This window comes from Scyliorhinus torazame, chromosome 6, assembly GCF_047496885.1.
Source record: "Scyliorhinus torazame isolate Kashiwa2021f chromosome 6, sScyTor2.1, whole genome shotgun sequence".
NCBI classification, from domain to species: domain Eukaryota; kingdom Metazoa; phylum Chordata; class Chondrichthyes; order Carcharhiniformes; family Scyliorhinidae; genus Scyliorhinus; species Scyliorhinus torazame.
Window position 1 is genome coordinate 167,797,923 of NC_092712.1, and position 20,471 is coordinate 167,818,393.

General features: G+C 43.9%; 1 protein-coding gene across 5 annotated transcripts in view; it reads right to left on the minus strand.

Moving 5' to 3' along the window:
* Positions 1 to 20,471, minus strand: part of LOC140425138 (cytoplasmic dynein 1 intermediate chain 1) — a 502,251-nt gene that overhangs the window by 344,776 nt on the left and 137,004 nt on the right. For all 5 annotated transcript variants that reach the window (XM_072509063.1, XM_072509064.1, XM_072509066.1 and 2 more), the window contains exons 5-6: positions 9,623 to 9,682; positions 9,108 to 9,220 (exon numbers count right to left, since the gene is read on the minus strand). In XM_072509063.1, the coding sequence (XP_072365164.1) occupies positions 9,108 to 9,220; positions 9,623 to 9,682 (173 nt within the window). The remainder of the gene's footprint in view (positions 1 to 9,107; positions 9,221 to 9,622; positions 9,683 to 20,471) is intronic.

Sequence of the window (20,471 nt, forward strand, 5' to 3'; positions counted from 1 at the left end):
ATTTCCCACTTTCAGGGTTTAAGTTTATTTTTTTTGCATATACTTGGGATTTTCACAATCTCAGATCTGATGGGGGGTTCTGGGTATTAATGGGTGGGCTGTACAGACCCCCCCCCCCCACTCACTTTTCTCTGTTATAATAAGGACAAGTAGGCCATTATTTAAAATAAATAGCAGATTTTAGCAAACCAGTTACAAATAGTAATTTAGTGGTACAGAAGAGTATTGCTGAATAAAGATATTATGTCAAAACATTTGATCTTGCGGTCATCAGGACAATCACAAGAATACCAATATCAGGGGAAACAACAACTTTCTACTGTATGTGAAGAGGGTGCTGATCAATACACACATTGGGATTCTTACAGTTCCACACGCTATAAGAATGGCCTCATCGGCAATCTCATAATAAGGTCCAAGTTATTTGCTCATCATGCTAGCATGATGCTGAAATAGAGCGCATGAACAACATCCTCTGGAATAATGCCCATCCTGATCAGATCATTTTGTGCTGTATGAAAACTCATGAATGGGCTTACAGCTGTCACTTTGAGCTGTGAAAAATGCCTGGTTCATCTCAAATTACCCAAGAAGGGAAGACCATAAGACCATCAGACCATAAGACATAGGCGCAGAATTAGGCCACTCGGCCCATCGAGTCTGCTCCGCCATTCAATCATGGCTGATATTTTTCTCATCCCCATTCTCCTGCTTTCTCCCCATAACCCTTGATACCCTTATTAATCAAGAACCTATCTATCTCTGTCTTAAAGATACTCAGTGATGTGACCTCCACAGGAAAGGTATTTCCAAAATTTGAGCAACAGGTAAAGCGAGCGGTTTCATGTTGCGACTACACAGTAGCAACACGAGTGGCATTCGTCATTAACAGGATGTTGCAATCAAGCCAAAAAGCTGCCCTGCCTATAACACAAATGAGCAATCAGGTACATGAATTTCAGTGCCAGTGTAATGTTAGGAATGTAGGCCATACATCACAAAGGCTAGCGGATTACATCAAACATCATGTCCCTGCCGCTATTTATTTGCCTTTATTCTTTCAGGGGATGTGCATGTCTGAGGCAAGGCCAGCATTTTTCGCCTGTCCTAATTGCCCTTGAACTGAGTAGCATTTTAAGAGTCAATCACATTGCTGTGATCTGAAGTCAAATGTAGGTCAGACTGGGTAAGAATGGCAGATTTCCTTCACTAAGGGACGTGCACGGCGGCACAGTAGCACAGTGGTTAGCACAGTTACTTCACAGCTCCAGGGTCCCAGGCTCAGGTTACTGTCTGTGTGGAGTCTGCATGTACTCCCAGTGTCTGGGTAGGTTTCCTCCGGGTGCTCCGGTTTCCTTCCACAGTCCAAAGTTGTGCAGGTTAGGTGGATTGGCCATGCTAAATTGCCCTTAGTGTCCAAAAAAAGGTTAGGTGGGGTTACTGGGTTATGGGGATCGGGTGGCGGTGTGGGCTTATTTAGGGTGCCCTTTCCAAGGGCAGGTGCTGACTCGATGGGCCGAATAGCCTCCTTCTACACTGTAAATTCTATGATTCTATGATTAGTGAACTAGGTGGGTTTTTACGACAATTGACAATAGTTTCATGGTCATCTTTTAATTCCAGATTTTGTATTGAATTTTTAAATTTCACCATCTGCCATGGCGGGATTCGAAACAGGTTCGCAAGAGCATTACCTTGGATGTCTGGATTACTAGTCCAGTGACAATACCACTATGCCACCGCCTCTCCACAGGGAGCTATTCGCACTGAAAACAAGTTTCTAAGCTTTAAAATATTAGAAAATCATAATAATTCATCACCCTTTAAAAGTAGGAATTCAACTGTCATTAAAGTTCACACTTTCCAAATTAAGGTGGACAGCAAAACAATAGAATTAAAAATAATCTGGTCAATTCCTGTAAATTCTCTTTTCTCACCCTCTTCCCTCCCTCCCCTTCAGAGAAGAATGAATTGGAATCTAAACCAAAATTGGCTGCTGTGACATAAGACCATAAGACATAGGAGCGGAAGTAAGGCCATTCGGCCCATCGAGTCCACGCCACCATTCAATCATGGCTGATTTCAACTCCATTTACCCGCTCTCTCTCCATAGCCCTTAATTCCTCGAGAAATCAAGAATTTATCAACTTCTGTCTTAAAGACACTCACATCCCGGCCTCCACCGCCCACTGTGGCAATGAATTCCACAGACCCACCACTCTCTGGCTGAAGAAATGTCTCCTCATCTCTGTTCTAAAGTGACTCCCTTTTATTCTAAGGCTGTGCCCCCGGGTCATAGCCTCCCCTGCTAATGGAAACAACTTACCTACGTCCACCCTATCTAAGCCATTCATTATCTTGTAAGTTTCTATTAGATCTCCCCTCAACCTCCTAAACTCCAATGAAGATAATCCCAGGATCCTCAGACGTTCATCGTATGTTAGGTCTACCATTCCTGGGATCATCCGTGTGAATCTCCGCTGGACCCGCTCCAGTGCCAGTATGTCCTTCCTGAGGTGTGGGGCCCAAAATTGCTTACAGTATTCTAAATGGGGCCTAACTAATTCTTTATAAAGCTTCAGAAGTACATCCCTGCTTTTATAGTCCAAGCCTCTTGAGATGAATGACAACATTGCATTTGCTTTCTTAATTACGGACTCAACCTGCAAGTTTACCTTTAGAGAATCCTAGACTAGGACTCCCAAGTCCCTTTGCACTTCAGCATTATGAATTTTGTCACCGTTTAGAAAATAGTCCATGCCTCTATTCTTTTTTCCAAAGTGCAAGACCTCGCACTTGCCCACGTTGAATTTCATCAGCCATTTCTTGGACCACTCTCCTAAACTGTCTAAATCTTTCTGCAGCCTCCCCACCTCCTCCATACTACCTGCCCCTCCACCTATGTTTGTATCATCGGCAAACTTAGCCAGAATGCCCCCAGTCCCGTCATCTAGATCGTTAATATATAAAGAGAACAGCTGTGGCCCCAACATTGAACCCTGCTGGACACCACTCGTCACCGGTTGCCATTCCGAAAAAGAACCTTTTATCCCAACTCGCTGCCTTCTGCCTGACAGCCAATCGTCAATCCATGTTAGTACCTTGCCTCGAATACCATGGGCCCTTATTTTACCCAGCAGTCTCCCGTGAGGCACCTTATCAAAGGCCTTTTGGAAGTCAAGATAGATAACATCCATTGGCTCTCCTTGGTCTAACCTATTTGTTATCTCTTCAAAGAACTCCAACAGGTTTGTCAGGCATGACATCCCCTTACTAAATCCATGCTGACTTGTCCTAATCCGACCCTGCACTTCCAAGAATTTAGAAATCTCATCCTTAACAATGGATTCTAGAATCTTGCCAACAACCGAGGTTAGGCTAATTGGCCTATAATTTTCCATCTTTATCCTTGTTCCCTTCTTGAACAGGGAGGGTACAACAGCGATTTTCCAATCCTCTGGGACTTTCCCTGACTCCAGTGACTTTTGAAAGATCATAACTAACGCCTCCACTATTTCTTCAGCTATCTCCTTTAGAACTCTAGGATGTAGCCCCTCTGGGCCCGGAGATTTATCAATTTTTAGACCTCTTAGTTTCTCTAGCACTTTCTCCTTTGTGATGGCTACCATATTCAACTCTCCCCCGACTCTCCAGAATTGTTGGGATATTACTCATGTCTTCTACTGTGAAGACTGACGCAAAGTACTTATTTAGTTCCTCGGCTATTTCCTTGTCTCCCATCACTAGATTACCAGCGTCATTTTGGAGCGGCCCAATGTCTACTTTTGTCTCCCGTTTGTTTTTAATGTATTTAAAGAAACTTTTACTATCATTCCTAATGTTACTGGCTAGCCTACCTTCATATTTGATCCTCTCTTTCCTTATTTCTCTCTTTGTTATCCTCTGTTTGTTTTTGTAGCCTTCCCAATCTTCTGACTTCCCACTACTCTTTGCCACATTATAGGCTTTCTCTTTTGCTTTGATGCATTCCCTAACTTCCTTTGTCAGCCATGGCTGCCTAATCCCCCCTCTGATAACCTTTCTTTTCTTTGGGATGAACCTCTGTACTGTGTCCTCAATTACTCCCAGAAACTCCTGCCATTGCTGTTCTACTGTCTTTCCCACTAGGCTCTGCTCCCAGTCGATTTTTGTCAGTTCCTCCCTCATGCCCCTGTAGTTACCTTTATTTAACTGTAACACCTTTACATCTGATTCTACCTTCTTTCTTTCAAATTGCAGATTGAATTCTATCATATTATGATCACTGCCTCCTAAGTGTTCCCTTACTTTAAGATCTTTAATCAAGTCTGGCTCATTACATAACACTAAGTCCAGAATGGCCTGTTCCCTCGTGGGCTCCATCACAAGCTGTTCCAAAAAGCCCTCCTGTAAACATTCAATGAATTCCCTTTCCTTGGGTCCACTGGCAGCATTATTTACCCAGTCCACCTGCATATTGAAGTCCCTCATGATCACTGTGACCTTGCCTTTCTGACATGCACATTCTATTTCGTGGTGCATTTTGTGCCCCCGGTCCTGACCACTGTTAGGAGGCCTGTACATAACTCCCATTATGCGCGGTAAAATTTCAGACTTGGATCATGTCAAATTCTATGCATGAACCTCACATCCTCATTTCGGATTAATTGATTAAAACATAGGAACACTTCCCATAAGGTTTGTGAAAACATAACTTGAAAACTAAACCGAAGGCTGTATAATATTCAACTCCCTATCCAATTAAATTACTAATTTCATTGCACATAAAGAAGTACACAAAGTTCCTTTGCAAAAAAAAAAAATGCTTTAGCTACCTTTTACAAAAGCTTTATCAAGACATTTCAGTCACCATATAAACAAAGAATGAAAAATAAACACATCTCATGCGCGTTTACAACACTTCAGTATACCATGACTCACTGCAAAACATCCTGAAAGCATGGCCTTGGGTCAGTAACAGTTTAAAAATAAACTGATGAGAGATGGAGTACTCTTCCCACAAAAAGGTCAAATTCTTTGCAACTTGTTCGATGGGAAGTGAGTTACAGCTCATGAGGGACAAGAATAGACTCAAATTTATTCCAAGTGGGTGGGAGAAGGGCAAATCTCAACTGAGCAATGGGGTCAGGATTTGTTCTTATTGGGAAAGGGATAGGCCATGTTTATACTTGGATTGGTGGGGAGCAAAAGGCTGAACCTCCGTATGTTTGTTGAGGTTGAGGTGAGGCAAGGTTATCTTCAAAGAGATTCACCAATTGACACTGACCTATCCTGTGATCATTGGATTAGGAGGTGCTTGTAATTTGTTCGAATCATATCTTTCATGACTGAATTTTCTATTAAAATACGATAGGACATTGCATTGTTTGGACATTTGGATGTTGACCTGCGTATGTTCACCTTGAAAATGTCAACATGCTGTCCTCTTTCAAGAAATCATCTGACCTGCATAGTACTGGAGGATGGTCCGTTTGTTTGTTTGGAACTGCAACTACTTTAATGGATCGGGGAAAAAACTGAAGAAAGGCAAAGGCTGGTAACTTTCTGGAAATCACATGGTTGAGATGGAACGTTTTGGACCTGCTGGTTTTGAAGTCAGTCTTGTTGGGGTATAAACCAAGAAAGGAAGGCTACCGTACCTGACTCTCTATCTGCCTTTGTCTAAAATGGTGTGTGGCTACCAACATGTCCAGATCGACAGCGTCAAGACTCCTGGAACTTTATCCTGCATTTAATAATGCCTATCCTCTAAAGCTCATCCCTGGGGGACTCCATCTGTTTGTCATTTTTTTTGTCTGTGGGTGTGCGTGTGTTATGCTTCAGTGTACAATTGTGTGTTAACCAGACCTTGCAATTTTTTTAAATAAACTATTAAGTTTGTTGTTTATTGAAAGAAGCTTGGTTAAAGTATTTTATTCTGGGTACCAGTGGTGAAAGTAAACAATTGGTGTGTAACTTAAACTTTTAAATTAATGGTCCGGCCAGCAGAATAGTGGGCTAGATAATATGTATACTTCTCCCATCCCAGTCATCACACTGTGTAAGTAAATATTTATGAAAGTACGTAAAGATGAGCTCCATTCATATCCTTCACCAACTGACTGAGTTTTAACAGGTTCTTCTCTTTGCGGTAAGAAGGATCAAGTTTACTTCGTTTTAGTTGAATTTCTTCTATATCAGGTGTATGATGAGGAGATTGATTCAACGTTTCTTTTTGGAAATTATGCCCTTTTCAGTTCAGTGGTTGCAGGGTGGGTAGAGATGCATACAGGGCTTCCGTTCAGAGGGAGGTGGTGCTGCATTTCTTTTCTGTGGAAGAAGGGTGGCTTGTGTACTAACCTCTATTCAAGTGTAAGGAGTGCCCTGATTTTGGGTGCCCTAGTATTGGGTCAACCAACCAGTGGGGTTGGTTGACCCAATACTAGTATATTTTTATCCACTTTCGATATCCTCCTGAAGTCACGTGTGTGCTTCAGAATAAGTAAATAAGACAAAGAAGAAGAAATAAGACTAATTTAACAATCACTCCCAAGGGATACTCATATTTTTACAAACAAAAACAAATTATTGAAAAAAGTGAATCAACTGTTAGACAGTAATAATTACCTCAGTATCTAGTATTGCAACTAAAGTAGCCTTATTTTACTGAATCTTTTCAACCATCACCACAAGAGGGTGCAATATTCTTGCTTTTCATGGTTACACAATATGCCCTTAAAAATGACAAATAAGGATCATAATACTGTAATTGTTATTTTTTTTCTGTACAAATGTTACTTCAAATAAGCTGTTGACAATCATGGCACATATTATAACATGTAAATTGATATAAACATATTAAGTTATTCTCTAATGTGAAAACCTGTAATGGAGTATATAATCAGATACTTAATAGCATGTTCCTAGGTTATAAACTTGACACTGGCAGCATTTGTTGACCTTAGACCGATGAAGTTTCTGGTTTGCTCCATAGATCAGAGAGTTGAACTTTTAATCGATTTAATCAGATTTAAACATATTTAATTCTCTGATTTAAGCCATCAACCTGAGCTGTTGGAAGTCTTTGACATTTCTCTTCCTTAAACATGCCAGAAGCCAAAACATGTTGGTTAGCAACCATTTTGATCAGATTGAAGGAGCGTTTTTTTGCCATCTTGAATGCAACAGACTTGTTTCTGGCAAAGTTGATCTTTTTCCCTCAATTGGGAGAATGAACACAGTTTTATTGCAAGTTTACTATCCGAAGTACAAATGATGTACAAAAATTGAACATGAATTAGGAACATCGTCATTGCCAGAAGTAAAAAGTAGGTATCTTTAAGGAAAAGTATTTCTCTCAAATTTTCAGTTGTTGCCTAATCTCCATTATACTTATAACAACAACAGACTCAATGCTCAGGGGTTAATTATGCCATATATTTTAGGTTTCAAAATAAAATCTAAAAAGTGTTATTCCAGAAGTCAAATGCTTTCATTTGGAATTACTATTGGGTCAACAATTAATCCTGGCTGTTCCACAGCACCACTGTACAAATTCAAAGCTCATTCCTACCACACGTGCATCTTATAACCTAAAAAATGATTTTTACAAACACACTTGGTGACATTTTTGACATCAAAAATGTTACCGTGTTAAAATGCCAGGCAAATATTTACAATGGGAATATTCATGTGAAAACTGTTGCCCGCCTCAATATTGTTGCAGTTAGTTTCTGGCAAAGTAGGTGAGCCAAGTTCCTAGGCTTTCAAGCAACTTCGGCAGTTTTTTTGTTTCTTCCATTTGTCTGATCCTTAACCCCAGTTTTCAGTTTTATCACCTGCAAATCAGGGCATGCGAGACCCTGTGCCCCTGACTGTATGCACTTCCAGTTTCCCAATATTCACATTTTGGCTCCACCCATTTATTTAGCATTTTAAAACCTTGTATTCCATTATTTCACTGTGCTTGTTGGCCTTTTCCCCTTGACACCCCAAAATAATTTCAGGCTAACTGATCCATTCAATTTCAGGCTGGATCCCACCCAAATCTCAGCATTCCCTGGTAGTGGTAAGATTTGTTAGCTTTCTCTGGTGAAATTATAATAGACACATGCATTTAAATTGAGAAAATAGGAATTAAGATCAGATCTGCAGAAGTTTTGTTTTTCCCAGAGATCTATGAAACATCATTCCATAGGTGATGGCATTTCAAGAAGGCTCTGCATACAGTTTTACAGAAATGGAAGGTCAGGAAAAATTGCAGGAGATCATAATTTGACTAATAACCATCAGTTCAGGAGCCTTAAGGGGCTTGCAGGATTACCCTTGTGGGCAAGGGCATAGAATTCCTGAAACAAAAACAGAAAATGCAAGATAAACTCAGGTCAAGCAGCATCTATGGGGAGAGACAGAGTTAACATTTAGGATCTAAATGACCCTTCTGCAGAAAGGTAGACATTTACAGAATAATAATAATCGTTATTATTGTCACAAGTAGGCTTACATTAACACTGCAATGAAGTTACTGTGAAAAGCCCCTAGTCTTCACACTACGGTGCCTGTTCGGGTACACTGAGGGAGAATTCAGAATGTCTAATTCATCTAATAAGCATGTCTTTCGGGATTTGTGGGAGGAAACCCACGCACACGGAGAGAATGTGCAGACTCCGCACAGACAGTGACCCAAGCCAGGAATCAAACCCTGGTCCCTGACGCTGTGAAGCTACAATGCTAACCACTGTGCTATTATGCCACCCAATTATACAGTTGGAAAGGAGGCAGAGGCAGAATAGAAGACCTGGGATAGCTTGGGGCAAAGGCAATACTGACAAATTTGATACAGATGTAAGATTAAGGGATAAAGTGTGCTCGTAGTGGCATAATAAGAGAGCAGAATGTGTGAATTGAAGCAACTGAACAACTTCTGTTCTGCCTAATCTCCTCTGCCCTCTTTCCAACTATATAATGCTTATATAATGCATTTCTACCTTTCCTCAGTTCTGTAGAAGAGTCCTTTAGGCCCAAAAGGTTAACTTACGGCGGTAAAAAATAAGTCATGAATAAAATACAAATCAAATATAGGCTTAAAATGTGCAGTATGCTTTGAAGACAATTGAAAAACAAGTTACCTTCTGGCTGTTGAGCAACAGGTGTTTGCGTCTCTTTGCAGTACGATACCACTTCGCGAGGTAAAAAATCAACTTGGGTAATTTTTGAAATCACAAGTTTAGGCATGCGACGGCTGTATTAAATGGTGAAGAGAGTCATATTTTGAAATACTTTATATAAAAACCACTTCCCTTTAAATCAAAACACAAATCACATTTCAGAAACAAATGAGAGGGAATTAGAACTAAACAATTCTACTTGAAAACCAGATTATGCAAAATCAGGGTCGAACATTGCAGGGAAGATGCTCCTGCCATAGTTAATCGCAATCACAATTTTTCAAAAAGTGATATTCATGTTACATCAATTTGCCACTTATTGTCATCATGTGGGCAGGATTTCAAGTGCGTGGTTATGGTAAGATGGCGTTTAACAATCATAAATTATATTTGAATCTCTTTATCACAAAGGTTAAAACATTATTGCATAATTATTTTACACAATAACTATGCAGAATGCAAATACAGATACATACCTGAGATCAGAGTCGGACTGCAACTGGAGCACAGAAGGATCGGTATCCCATTGCAGTGCTCTAAATAGTTCACCCAACATAAAAAAGAAAGGAGACGTACGTTAACTGATCGGAATACAAACCAATGAGATTATATAAATCACTAACGCCCGAGACCATCATTTAAGATTTCAATTTCTCTAATGAATTAAGTTTTGCCTTCTCGGGCCATAACTGCGGGTCAGGCAAATATGGAGACCCAGCATATAGTGATGGAGGAGCCTCAGCCCCTGGCTTTGTCCAACAGGTATAAGATATTTACTACCCATGGGGAAGGAAGAATGCAATGTGGATGAGCGCACAGGCCTTGGCATCATGGTGATGGATGCCATTCAAGTGGGCAGAGCAAAGAAGAATGTAGTAGTGATGATAGGAGGCAGTTTAGTCAGGGGATAGATATTGTTTTTTGCAGCACGGGAGGGAGCTCTGAAGGTTTTGTTCCCCGTCTGGTGCCAGGATTAAGGACATCGACCCTGGCTGGAGAAAAACTTGGGAGGGGGAGGATACAGTTGTTGTGGTCCATGTGGGAACCAACAATATAGGAAAACAGAATTTCTGGTTCTACCCAAGAGAAGTTGTGGAGTTAGGGTCAGGTCCAAATTAAAACGCAGAACATCAAAGGTAATTATCTCTGAATTGTTAACCGAGCCACATGCCAACTGACATAGGGTTAAGCAGATTAGAAAACAAAACGTGCAGCTCAAAAAGTGTTGTGGGAAGTAGAGGTTTTGAATCTTGGGGCACTGGCATCAGGACTCAGGGAAGAGTGAGCTATTCCGTTGAGATGGGCTCCACTTGAACTAGGCTGGAACCAGTGCCCTGGCCAATCGTATAATTAGAGCTGTTAGAGGTTTTACTAACAGAGGTGGGGAGGGTTTGGTTGAAGAGAAACTGAAGAAATCTATGGAGAAAGGTCGAGGCTTTGAACAATACAACGGTGTGGGTGAAGACAAACGGTGTGGGACAGGAAGACACAGAAAGTTTAATTAATGTACATCAGTGAGTAAGATAATTTCAGGAAATGGAAGTAAAACAATTAAACTAAAAGGTTCTTTATCTGAATTCATGAAGCATCTGAAATATGACAAGAGGCAAAAAATAGAGGTATCATGGACGGGGGTCGGAGAATCGCCGGGGGCTGGCGTGAATCCCGCCCCCGGCGGTTGCCGAATTCTCAGGCACCGGATATTCAGCGGGGGCGGGAATCGCGCCGCGCCGGTTGGCGGGCCCCCCCCCCCCCGGCGATTCTCCGGCGGGCCGAAGTCCCGCTGCTGGAATGCCTATCCCGCCGGCGAGAATCAAACCACCTCTCTTACCGGCGGGACAAGGTGGCGCGGGCGGGCTCTGGGCGATCTGGCCCCAGGGGGGTTCCCCCACGGTGGCCTGGCCCGCCATCGGGGCCACCGATCCGCGGGCGGCCCTGTGCCGTGGGGGCACTCTGTTCCTTCCGCCTTCGCCATGGTCTCCACTATGGCGGAGGTGGAAGAGACCCCCTCCACTGCGCATGTGCGGGGAAGCCGTGAGCGGCCGCTGACGCTCCCGCGCATGCGCCGCACAGCAAAGTCATTTCCGCGCCAGCTGGCGGGGCACCAAAGGCCTTTCCCACCAGCTGGCGGGGCGGAAATCAGTCCGGCGCGGCCCTAGCCCCTCAAGGTGAAGGCTCGGCCCCTCAAGATGCGGAGAATTCCGCACATTTGGGGCTGCGTGATGCCGGACTGATTCGCGCCGTTTCTGGCGCCGGTTGGCGGACATCGCGCCGATTGCGGAGAATCCTGCCCATGGTGTAGATCGAATCTTCGTTACAGAAACATGGTTACAAGGTGATCAAGATTGGGAAATAAATATTCCAGCGTACATAATATTTTGGAAAGACAGATGAATGGCAAAGGAGATGGGTAGCCCTTAAAAGTAAAGGGTGACATGTAGACATTAGTGAAAAAGGAGCTGGCCTCTGAAGATCATGAAATAGAATCAGAATGGGTGGAAATTAGGAATAGCAAGAACCTAAAAACCCGGATGGGTCACTGTCTGTGTGGAGTTTGCACATCCTCCCAGTGTGTGCGTGGGTTTCCTCCGGTTCTCCGGTTTCCTCCCACAGTCCAAAGATGTGCAGGTTAGGTGGATTGGCCATGCTAAATTGCCCATAGTGTCCAAAATTGCCCTTAGTGTTGGGTGGGGTTACAGGGATAGGGTGGAGGTGTTGACCTTGGGTAGGGTGCTCTTTCCAAGAGCCGGTGCAGACTCGATGGGCCGAATGGCCTCCTTCTGCACTGTAAATTCTATGGTAAATTCTATGGTAAAACACCGGTGGGAGGAGTTTATAAGGCTCTGAACAGTCGTCATATGGTTGGGCAGAACATTAAACAAGAAATTATTGGAGCCTGCAATAAAGGAAGTGTAATAATTATGGGGAACTTCAACTTTCATATAGACTGGGATAATCAAATTGGCAAGATGAGTTTGTAGAATATTTTTGTGACAAGTTTCTTGGGGCTGTACTTAGTAGAACCAACTAGATATAAAACTACCTTCAAGCTAGTATTATATAATAATCTTTATTAGTGTCACAAGAAGGCTTACATTAATGTTGCAATGAAGTTATTGTGAAAAGCCCCAAGTTGCCACATTCTGGCGCCTGTTCGGGTACACTGAGGGAGAATTCAGAATGTGCAATTCACCTAACAAGCACATCTTTCAGGACTTGTGGGAGGAAACCGGAGCACCTGGAGGAAACCCACGCAGACACTGGGAGAATGTGCAGACTCTGCACGGACAGTGACCCAAGCCGGGAATCAAACCCAGGTCCCTGGCACGGTGAAGCAACAGTGCTAACCACTGTGGTACCATGCCGCCCATGAAACAGGGTTAATTAGTAATGTCACAAGATCCACTGGGAAAGAGTGAACTTATTAAATGCCTTATTAAGTCTGAAAGTGACATATTCGCAAACAAAATTCTTAAACAAAGTCAATTACATAGTTTTGAGGGGAGAACTGGCTACAGTTAATTAAGTAAATCTACTGAAGAGTTTGGAGGTAAATAAACAGTGGGCAACATTTAAAGAAACAATCCAAAATGTTCAACAAAAATACATTCCATTAGGAACAGAAATTCAGCAAGGGGGACCCATCCGTGGTTCACTCAGGAGGTTAGGGATGGTATTAGATTAAAAGGGGCATACAATGTTGTCAAAAACGGTAGCAAATCGGAGGATTGGGAGTGTTTTAGAAGCGAGCAAAAGGTCACCAAAAAGTTGATAACCAGGAAAATAAAGTAGGAGAGTAAATTAGCTGGAAATGTAAAAGCTCTAAAATCTGTTTTAATAAGTATATAAAAAGGCAGAGAAAAGTGAAAGTAAATGCTGGTCCCTTTGAAGCAGAGACAGGAGAAATGGTAGAGACATTGAACAATTACTTTGTGTCTGTCTGTCATCACTGCAGAATACACAAGTTCCATACCAGAAATTGATGATAACCAAGGGGCTAAAAAGAGGGGGGGGGGGGGATTAATATCAGCAGAGATAAAGTACTGGTGACACTTAAGGGGCTAAAATCCAACAAATCCTCAAGGATTCTAAAAGAGATAACTGCAAAGATAATTGATGTGCCAGCTATGATTTTTCAAAATTCTTTAGATTCAGGAAGTCTCATTCGATTGGAAGCTGCAAAATATCACAGGAGGGAAAACAGTTATGTTATGTGTGTTATGTTCTTTGTTGTGCCGTGGTAAAGATGCACACATAACATCTAGTTAAGATAGTTTATTAACAAAATGAACACGTGGAAAGATAACTAACAAACTATAATACAAACGGCAACAAAGTGAATTTTCTGGAGCTACTTTTAATGCAACTGTCCTCTAATACGACTTACCACCAACTGCCTGATCTATGGAATCACATGGTGGATCACCGTCCCCACCTGCTGGTCGGAGGTCGTACATCCAACTATATACATTGCTATGGATATGCATATCACCACAACCTACAGGCCAGTTAGCCTAATAGGAGTTGTTGGGAAAACGTTGGAATCTATTATTCAGGAAGTCTTATGATTAGAACAAGCCAACATGGTTTCTGAAAGGGAAATGCTGTTTGACAAATTTATTAGGGCTTTTTGAGGATGTAAGCAGGATAGATAAAGGAGAACCACTAGATGCAGTACACCTGGATTTCCAAAAAGCGTCCTCACTGCGCCGAAGACCCGGGGTCGCTCCCGACCCCAAGTCACTGTCCGTGTGGAGTTTGCACGTTCTCCCCGTCTGCGTGGGTCTCACCCTCACAACCCAAAGATATGTAGGGTAGGTGGATTGGCCACACTAAATTGCCCTTTAATTGAAACATTTAAAAAAACAAAGGTGAGTTTGATGTTTGGGGGTGGGGAGATGTGGGATAGGGGTTATTTATTTATTTGTTTTTCTTATGGTCGGGTTTGGGTGATTTGGTGGGTTCAGGATAGTCGCAGGACTCGTGCAGGGGCCACCATACTGGTGAGAGAACAAATAAACTCCCATGTTCCTCCCCACCCCCCCAAACTGGAAAGGATGAAAGAGGAATTTAAAAGATGGATCAGGCTGTCACTATCTCTGCCCGGGAGAGTCCAGGCAATAAAGATGGTGATCCTGCCAAGGTTTCTTTTTGTATTCCAGAATTTCCCAATCTTTCTGCCCAAATCTTTTTCAGAAAGATCAATAGGCTTATTCTGGGCTTTGTGTAGGCAGAGAAGATTCTCCGTATTAAAAGAGTTTATCTGGAGAGGGTTGGACGTGGTGGTGGCCTGGTTCTCCCTAATTTTCAGAATTACTACTGGGCTGCCAATATTGAAATGGGTGTTAGGGTGGAGGAGGCCTCGTGTAGGGAGACCTCCTCAAGGGCATTGGCTTCAGCTCCTCTACAATCTCAACGAGTAGGTACTCATCAAATCCAGTGGTAGTTTCCACTCTGACGGTGTGGAATCAGTGCCAGCAACATTTTGGCCTGGAGGGCATGTACAGAAAGAAATGCCCCTATCTGTGGGAACCATAGATTTGTCTCAGCGAGATTGGATGCCAGGTTTAAGGAGTGGGACCGTTTGGGAATCAAATGCTTTCAGGACCTGTTTCTGGGTGAGAAGATTGTGGACCTAATTAACCTGATGGAGGATTACCAATTGCCCAGCGGTAATGAGTTCAGATACCTCCAATTAAGGGCCTTTTTGAGTAGAGGTGGGTTTGTTCCCAATGTTGCCATCCTTGGGTTTCCAGGACAGGCTCCTCTCGGAGGATGATATTGGGGGGGCAAGATCTCCAATGTGTACCCGGGTTGGTCAGGAAGGAGGAAGTTTTGATGGTGGAAATGCGGCAAAATGGGAGGAGGAATTGAGAAGCAAGGTGCGAGGTTGGATTTGGGCAGAAGCAATGTATAGAATTAATGCATCCTCATTATGTGTTGGACTGAGTCTTATTCAGCTTAAAGTTGTGCATAGAGCACACATGACACTGGCAAGGCTGAGGCGATTCTTCCCAGAAGTGGCCGATCAGTGTGCACAATGTGGCAGGACCCTGCGAATCATGTCGACAGGTTCTGAACCTTTCCAAAATTGGTGGAGATATGGGAGGGAGTCACGAATATATTGTCTCAAATGGTGGGAATGGTGGTCAGATCATCTCCATGGGCAGCTATTTTTGCAGTGTCTGAGGATCCAGGTGTTTTGGTGGGGAAGGAGGCCGATATTGTGGCTTTTGCCTCCCTGCTAGCCCGAAGGAGAATTTTGCTAAACTGGCGGTCCTCGGATCCATCAAGTATCGGGTCATTGGTGCGGGACCTCACTGAATTTCTTAATTTGGAGAGAATTAAGTTTGCCATTGGAGGTCTGGATCAGGGCTTCTTCATGAGGTGGAAGATGGTCATCGACTTTTTCCAAGAAGTATTAAAACGTCAGTGGTGTTTTCTAATATATCTTCAATAAATTATCTTTTTTTTTTTTTAAAAAGCACCTAGATCAGCACTTGGTACGTCATAACATTCAAGGCTATGGGTCAAATGCTGAAAAATGGTATTGGTAGGTCTGATGTTTTTCACGAGTCAGTGCAGACTCAATCGGCCAAAGGTCCTCTTCTGCATTATATTTTCTGTGATTCTGTGACTCAGTGTAGCCAGAACAATACTCAACTCAAAAAGTTTTCTCAAAAGCTCTGAATGCCTTACATCATCTCCCCAAGATGAAAACAAATCAACTCCCCAGGCTGAAAACACATTTAACTCTCCCAGAGACTCCCTTTAGTCAAACTACAGTACATTAGCCCAAGCTTTTACTATGGTCAATTTCACCTCTGGCTCCCAAAAGGTTTCTGGTCTTGCAGACTCCGCACAGAGTGACCCAAGCCAGAAATTGAACCTGAACACCTGGCCCTGTGAAGCAACAGTGCTAAACACTGTGCAACCGTGCCACCCACAGAAGGGACCCTAGGTTTCAAAGATTCTTTTAAAAATACGACAACTACAGTCAAACACACCAACTCTGGCTTTTAACCCTCAAACTGCCAAATGTTAATAATCTAATATCTCTAAAATCCTGCACTTGTCACAGAAGTTATTCACTTTGGCTGTAAGAATAAAAAAGCAGAACATTTTTTCAAAAGTGAGAAACTTACAAGTGCTAATGTTCAAAGAGATTTGGATGTGCTTGTACAAGGAACCAGAAAGTCAGCAAGCAGTTAAAATTCGGGGCACAATCAGGATAAGAGGCCAATCATTCAGAAAAGAAATTAATTCACTGAAAGGGTTGTGAATCTTTGGAATTCTCTACCCCAGAGGGGTGTGGACACTAAGTCATTGAATACTTTTAAGGCTGGGATATGCAGGGTTTTGGTTTCTCTGGTGATTAAGGGATTGGGAAGCAGGATGCAAAATGGAGTTGAAGCCCATGATCGGCCATGATCACACTGAATAGGAGAGCAGGCTCGATGGGCTGTGAGGTCTACTATGTTGTGTTATGCTTCTTCATGTAGCATAAGCTGCTTCCTTGATGTATACTCTGACAAAGGAAGGTTCAGACTTGGAGATAGGTTTAGCACATTTATTGAACAGTTAACAATTCTCCTACTTGAGTTCGACTCTCCTGCTAATCTTGCTATAATAACTCAGTGTAACTAACCAGTCTGCTCTAAGCCATGCGTTGGGTGTGATGCTCTGATCTGCCCCTGTGCTTCTCACTAAGTGTCACCTGTGGAAAAGAGAAAGAGCATGTGTGCCCTGTCCTTTTATATGGGTTGGCCCCTTGTGGTAGTGTCACCTCTGGGTGTCTTGACTGCCCATTGGCCATGTCCTATTCTGTGTGTTCATTAGCTGTATGTCTGCATGTCATGATGTCTCCGGTGCTCTCTCTAGTGTTTACTTGGTTGTAGTGTATCTACATTAACCCCTTGTGTATTTACAGTGATGCATATCACCACATACACCTGCTCCTATTTCTTATGTTCAGTTCGAGGAAGTTCATGATCAAAAGAGTTTTCGCACAGAACATTGGGCCGAATCCTGCCAGGGAAATAAGGGCATGTTAACAACAAAAGGTGTTATCAAAATGCAAATTAGCCAGTAAATTCAGGAGATTAAGAGAAATGTTGCAAGCTCCAAATCTTCAAAACATATTGGTTGATTTACATCACACATTTTGCATAAATGGCATCTTGTCCTTAGCCTCCCAATATTTTTTTAGGAATTTGCTAGATTTGCACATAATTTCCCATTAAACTATGGTGCTGAAAACAGGCTAACAAGACACACAGGCCAGGAACAGAAACTGCCATGCGAGGCCCCAGCTGGAATCGATATTGACCAGCTGCTGTACGAAGTTTCTGATTATCCCCTCGCACTTACACAAAAGAACAAGGCCATGCTATATATAATGAATTTTCAGATACAAGTGATCAACCTTGCAGCAGGACAAAGGGCAGACAAAAGAAGCTATCAGACTTCATAATGGGTTAGTTGGTCAGATGAGAATGTTTCAGAGGACAATGGGTCTTGATTGAATCACCCTGGGTAAATAACAGTATCCGGTTTTCCTCATTAAGAAGTTGGGGTCTGGATAGGACAACGGCAGTTGTGGACATATACCTATAGCTCAATGCTATCCAACCAGTATAAAGAAAGGAACATTGGAACTGATCTTCAGCAATAACCTGAGAGTCCTCCAGGCACAACCATCGCAAGAATAATAATAATCTTTATAGTGTAACAAGTAGGCTTACATTAACACTGCAACGAAGTTAATGTGAAAAGCCCCTAGTCGCCACACTCTGGCGCCTGTTCGGGCACACAAGAGGGGGAATTCAGAATGTCCAAATTACCTAACAAGCACTTCTTTTGGGACTTGTGGGAGGAAACCAGAGCACCCGGAGGAAACCCACGCAGACATGGGGAGAACATGCAGACTCCGCACAGAGTGACTGACCCAAGCCAGGAATTGAACCCGGGTCCCTGCCTCTGTGAAGCAACAATGCTAACCACTGTACAACCGTGCCGCCCACAGAAGGGACCCTGGGTTTCAAAGCCCAGAGAAGATTTCCACATCGAATGATTGCAGCCTGGCCAGCCTCCTTCACTCAGTGCAGGTAAACCCTAGAACTCAGCTGAGAGTCTGAGTCATACTTTGTTGAGTGAGAGAGCTGTGAATAAAATTCCGTTAACCGTGAACTGGTTTGTCCTTTGTTCATCTCACAAATAAAGGCACCCGGGTGAAATTTTTTATGTTTTTTCAGAAAATATTTTATTGCGGCATTTATGATTTTAAACATCAGGTTTCAACAAGAACAAAACAATATAACCAACATCCCCCAGTAACAAATCGCAGCCAACATGGCTTACACAAACAGTGCCACCTTCCTCAGCCCCCGTTCCGCTGGTTCTCATGCCCTTACTCACAACCCACCCCCCCCCCCCCCCCCCCCCACCCCCCTTGCTGACAGCCTAATTTTTCTCGAAGAAGTCGATGAATGGCTGCCAACTCCAGGCAAATCTCTGCAGCAATCCCCTCGAGGTGAACTTAATTTTCTCGAGTCTGACAGACCCCGCCATGTCGCTAACCCATACCCCTGACTTCGGGCTTCGGGGGCTCAGAGTCCCTCCATCCTAGTAGGATCTGTCTCCATGCCACCAGAGAGGCAAAGGCCAGAACATCGGCCTCTCTCACACCCTGGGCTCCCGCATCTTCCTACACACCAAAGATGGCCACCTCTGGACTCGGCACCACCCTCAGCTTTAATACTTCTCACATGACATCAGCAAATCACCGGCCAGAAACCCCTCAGCCTCGGACATGCCCAAAACATATGGACATGGTACGCAGGACCCCCCGCACAGCGTCCACACCTATCCTTCACCCCCTCAAAGAACCTGCTCATCAGGGCCACAGTCATTCTCAGTGCCATTCCCAACGGCTCTATAGCCAGGGCAAACAGCAGTGGGGAAAGTGGGCACCCCTACCTTGTCCCCCGGCGTAACCTAAAATAATCTGATCTCACCCGGTTCGTCCGCAAACTCGCCATTGGTGCCTGATATAACAACCGGACCCAATCCACAAAACCCTGCCCAATCCGAAACCGCCCAGGACCTCCGTATTTCCACTCCACTCAATAAAAGGCCTCCTCTGCGTCCATGGCCACAACCATCTCTACCTCCCGCTCCCTCTGGAGGCATCATGATCACATTAAGTAACCTCCTGATGTTGGTTGCCAGATGCCTCCCCTGAACAAGCCCCATCTGGCCCTCACCCATTACCCCTGGGACACAGGTCTTCAATCCTCGAGGCCATGATCTTCGCCAGTAGTTTGGCATCTACATTTAACAGGGAGATCGGTCTAGATGACCCACATTGTTCCGGATCCTTATCTCACTTTAAAATTAGGGCAATTGACGCCTGCGACATCGTTGGGGGAGGTGTACTCCCAGCTCCTTTGCCTCATTAAAAGCCCTCACCAACAGTCGTCCCAACACCCCCGAGAACTTCTTGTAGAATTCCACCAAGAATTCCACCAGGGGGCTTACCCGATTACATCGCCTCCAGCCCATCCACTACTTCTACCAGCCCAATTGGGGCTCCCAGGCCCTCCACCAACTCCTCATCCACCTTCAGGAACTCCAGCCTTTCCAGAAATCGCCTCATCTCCTCTTCCCCGGCTGGGGGTTCCGACTCGTACAATTTACGATTGAAGTCCCTAAACACCCCGTTCACCCCTGCCACGTCCAAGACCATAGTCTCACCTGCTTCCTTCACTTTCCCAATCTCCTTTCCCACCTCCTGCTTCCACAACTGGCCAGCTAGCATCCTGCTCACCTTCTCCCCATACTCATATACCGCCCCTCTCACCCTTCTCAACTGCCCCACCGCCTTAGCCATAGATAACAGCCCAAACTCCATCTGCAACATCTGCCGTCCCATTAGCAGCTCCACCTCAGGTGCCTCTGCATATCTCCTGTCTACCTGCAGCATTTCCCCACTAGCCTTTCTATCTCCGCCCGCTCCTTGATGTGCCCGAATTAAAATAAGCTTCCCCCTGATCACTGCCTTCAGTGCCTCCCAAACTATTCCTGCCGAAACCTCTCCCGTGTCATTAATCTCTACATAGCCCCGGATGGCCTTTGTTCACTCGTAGATCCACCCAGTGCGGGGCATGATCCGACACCACTATTATTGAATACCCCCCCAAATGTCCTCCATGAACCCCTGGAGCTCCTTAGCTGTTGTCAACACCCTCCCCGACCTCGAGCTTGGCTGGTCCAGTCTCGGATCCAGGACCGAATTCAAGTCCCCCTCCAAAATTAACCGATGAG